Source organism: Sinocyclocheilus grahami, unplaced genomic scaffold (assembly GCF_001515645.1).
Source record: "Sinocyclocheilus grahami isolate Dianchi unplaced genomic scaffold, SAMN03320097.WGS_v1.1 scaffold55.1, whole genome shotgun sequence".
In the NCBI taxonomy this organism is placed as follows: Eukaryota; Metazoa; Chordata; class Actinopteri; order Cypriniformes; family Cyprinidae; genus Sinocyclocheilus; species Sinocyclocheilus grahami.
Window position 1 is genome coordinate 4,740,568 of NW_015505234.1, and position 3,751 is coordinate 4,744,318.

The following is a 3,751-nucleotide window of genomic DNA, read 5'->3' on the forward strand; positions in this document are numbered from 1 at the left end:
TGGCTGTTATTGAAAGATGTAAGCACATACAAAAGTGATGTTACTGATTTCACATATGAAAATTATATATATATATACTGTATATATATATATATATATATATATGGACATCTTAAAGGGACAGCAGCAAAAAATTGGGAAAAATAAAAAGGTTGGGAAATGGTAAATTAGGAGTCTAAAAACTAAATTATGAGATTCTTGGTGCAAAAATAATTATATGAATATAGATAGATAGATAAGTTAATGAATGAATGAATGGAATGTTTGCCTTCTGAGTCCTGGATGACGAATGAAGACCATCAGAAGTCATGGGAGAATGAGAGAGACAGGAATGGCCATCCATCCATCCATCCACCTTTGGACTACTTTATACCTGTCAGAAACACACAACATAACCATAACAATCAACCACAACTATACACTCTGAAACGTTAAAACACACACACACACACCATTGACCTGTTGCTTAAGACTGTACTGTAAATGGATTGACTTGAAGACTTGAGAACTAAATGTTAGGTTTACTACACTTTGAAAACTAAAAAGCAACTTACCCATTGAATAGGAATCAATCTTACCATCAAGTAGATCAGACAGATTGCCTCTTAAACCCTCTTTGATGCTTTCTACATCAATCACTGATGCCAGCAGAAGACATTTGCCATCTAGATATGGCCTGCCTTGATAAATAATGGCATATGATATATCATTCAAGCTTTCCTTCAACAAGATTTCTCAGTAAGCACTATGGCTAAAAGCATCTTTATAGCTGAGCTGATGGCATATCTCACGAAGCTTCCCCACATTTAATGCTGTTAAATGGTGCAGATGGTTATTAAGTTCATGTGAATTGTTACTGCAATAGAATATGTTCTATCAAAATGGATAAGAATATGGTTTTCTCTTCCCGGATATATTACATAACAATTTAGGATCAGTGTAACGTGACCATGAATTTAAGTACTAAACATTGGGACACCAATGACTCAATGACCTGCAACACAATTTCAATTGTGCATTAAATGTTGTGCATTTATCAACAACATCACAGTAGAGAATGGCATGGTATATGTTGGCTTCATTGTAGCAGTACCATTATGAAATATTCATATCCTCCTTTTTTGTAAAGTATGAAGAACACATGATGACATTTCTAGTATAATATAGTGATTCTGACAGAAATGGTTGACTATCTGGTTAGTTAGTGGACTGAGACACCCCTAGACCATTTGAGACTTTAACCTGGCTCTGCTTGTGTCAATCATGAAAGATAAACAAGTGATAAACCTTTACATCAAGAACAAGCTGATGTCCATTTAATGATTCAACAAGCTGGTTAATCCTGTGAAAAGCTACACAGGTAATTTGATCAGTCCATCAAAGCCTCTTGGTTTTCTCTGTACCTTTTCCCGATCCATGACTCAGTCTTCTGGGACTTTCGGAATGGCAGCAAGGTCATTTATGATGCAACATGACTGAATAACTGGATTAGAGGTGCAAATTTGTAATTTGTTGACAAAGCAAAATCCGTCACAGAGTCTGACTCCGGAAGGACTTTTTATCTCTATGAATTTATTGCATGTTTAATCCCCAGCCTCATCAAGATTCTTCCCCCAACCCGCTGGACCTTGCAAGCATTGGGCAGTGGGACAATTTTTTGACCTTATACAGAGCTCTTCACCTGGGGGCAGCACACTCTCCTAGAAGGAATTCAGCAAGAAGAGATGAAAACGACCAAAACTAGGCTGACCTTGTTGAGGTCACTAAAACAATCATAGATTCATCACTCTGTAACTGCTGCATGTCAGAGCTGGCAGATGGTATGGGCACATGTGCTGTTTTGTAAAATGAAGAGAAGAGAACAAGGTAACTGTGTCTAATGATTGAGCATTTCAAAGAAGAGGATTAGAAAATCCTTCTATGAACCCGAAAAAACAGGACAGGACATTGAGATTACTGCTGTTTTTATTTTGACCTGTACAAGAGCATGTCTGTCCCAAACTGGCACAGGAAATGATATGTGAAAGTTTTCTGGAAGAGCAATTCTTGAACCTTAAACAGTCAACCAATAAATACATCTTTGGATTTGTTAAAAAATGTAGACAGTCAATTTGAGGAACCTAAAATTCTCAGCTGTATGTCTAACGGTGTGGAACAAGGCTTTAAAGTTAAACTATGTAGCTTTATTTTTTATTTCTATAGTATGGATTTTCATGGAGTGCTAAATCTGTCCACAGTGTGAATATGAAAGAATTAGTACTTTAATGAGACATGATTAGCTTGTGGCTGACGGAAGACAAAATAGCTTCAAGGACCTTTAAACTTTTTAGACAGAGCCGTCTATGAAAATTCACCCTGTCCACTGCAAGAGGGTTCAGTATGAGGGCATGGAAGATCAAGTTTGATCTAGAGAAGAGTACAACGCATGTGCATCACTTAAAAGGCTCCAGCTGGTAACGGGTGCTTGTTCTTCCCAGAAGTCTCTCCACCATTCCCAAGAAGAGAAAGGTCTTCAAAGGAGCCTGGCGTCTCTGTGTCTGGAGTAAGAACTAGTCTGGGAGGAGGAAAGGCCACCCATCCTCTGTCCTGCTCATCCTCAGGTCCTGTGGTAGCAGCTGCGGCTGCCGCACACTCCTCTTTAAAGAGCCTGTCGTGCTCCTGTTTCAGCTCCTGGTAGGAGCGGGAAAACATGTGGAAAATGGAAGTGGCCGGGAAGGCCATGATTAGGATCCCACTCAGGATGCTACTGAGAGCCACCACCTGACCGGGTATGCTCCTGGGTACCATGTCCCCATAACCCACTGTAGTCATGGAGATGATCGCCCACCAGTAAGAGGCGGGAATGCTGCTGAAATCCTGCACTCCGGTCAGCTCGCTCTCCGCCAGGTGCACCAGAGGCGAAAAAAGTGTCACGGCTACGCAGAGAAAGAGCAGCAGCAGGCCGAACTCGCGCATACTTCGCCGCACCGTCAACCCCAGCGTCTGCAAGCCCAGAGAGTGGCGGGCAAGCCGCATGACGTACAGGATACGAAGGGCACGTAGGATTCGCAGTACCAACCCAAGCTTATCCAGGTAGCCCTTACCTCCAGAGGGTCGCTCATGTTCACTGGTGGGGTTCTCATCCACTATCAGAGACACATAGTAGGGCAGGATGGCCATGGCATCAATGATGTTCAAGGGTCCACGGAGGAACTCCAGCTTGCTGTGCGCCTGCACGAACCGTAGCAGAAATTCCAGCGAGAACCAGCCCACACAAACCGTCTCGATGATGAACATGCGGTAGCATTTCTGGGAGCACACACCCTGTGGAGGGAGAGTGAGTGAGAAACTAATTTAATTCTCGATTCAATTATTTTTAGTTAAAACTCTTTGCATCTAAATTTAAAATCAATGCATTTAGGCTTAGCATATTAGAAGTTTAAGTAGAAAAAATGTTTGTGAAAGGGAGGTTTAAAATACGGCAGAGAGTAAAAGTTTGGTCAGTAATACAAAAAAGGGTGGAAGAAAAATAAATAAGATAAGGAAAGGGCAGATTGCCACTACATTTTCCAGAAAAACTCAGTGTTTACTTTTAGTATTCAAGTCACACTAACCGATAAGTCAAGCTGTATCAGTTAATTAGTCAGAGGTCAGATTGAGGCTGTGGGACAAGAAAGGCTAACAGAAAAGACAAACCAGACCACTTTGACCTTGAAATGTCTGAATTAAGCCCCCCCCCCCCCCCGCCTCCCTGCCCAATGTAGTGACGATA

General features: G+C 41.4%; 1 protein-coding gene across 1 annotated transcript in view; it reads right to left on the reverse strand.

Moving 5' to 3' along the window:
* Nucleotides 1–1,964: 1,964 nt before the first annotated feature.
* LOC107583922 (potassium voltage-gated channel subfamily G member 4-like) overlaps nt 1,965–3,751 on the reverse strand; it is a 12,822-nt gene continuing 11,035 nt past the window's right edge. Inside the window, exon 2 of the mRNA XM_016270274.1 lies at nt 1,965–3,303. Within this exon, the coding sequence (XP_016125760.1) occupies nt 2,437–3,276 (840 nt within the window). The 5' untranslated portion in view covers nt 3,277–3,303 and the 3' untranslated portion in view covers nt 1,965–2,436. The remainder of the gene's footprint in view (nt 3,304–3,751) is intronic.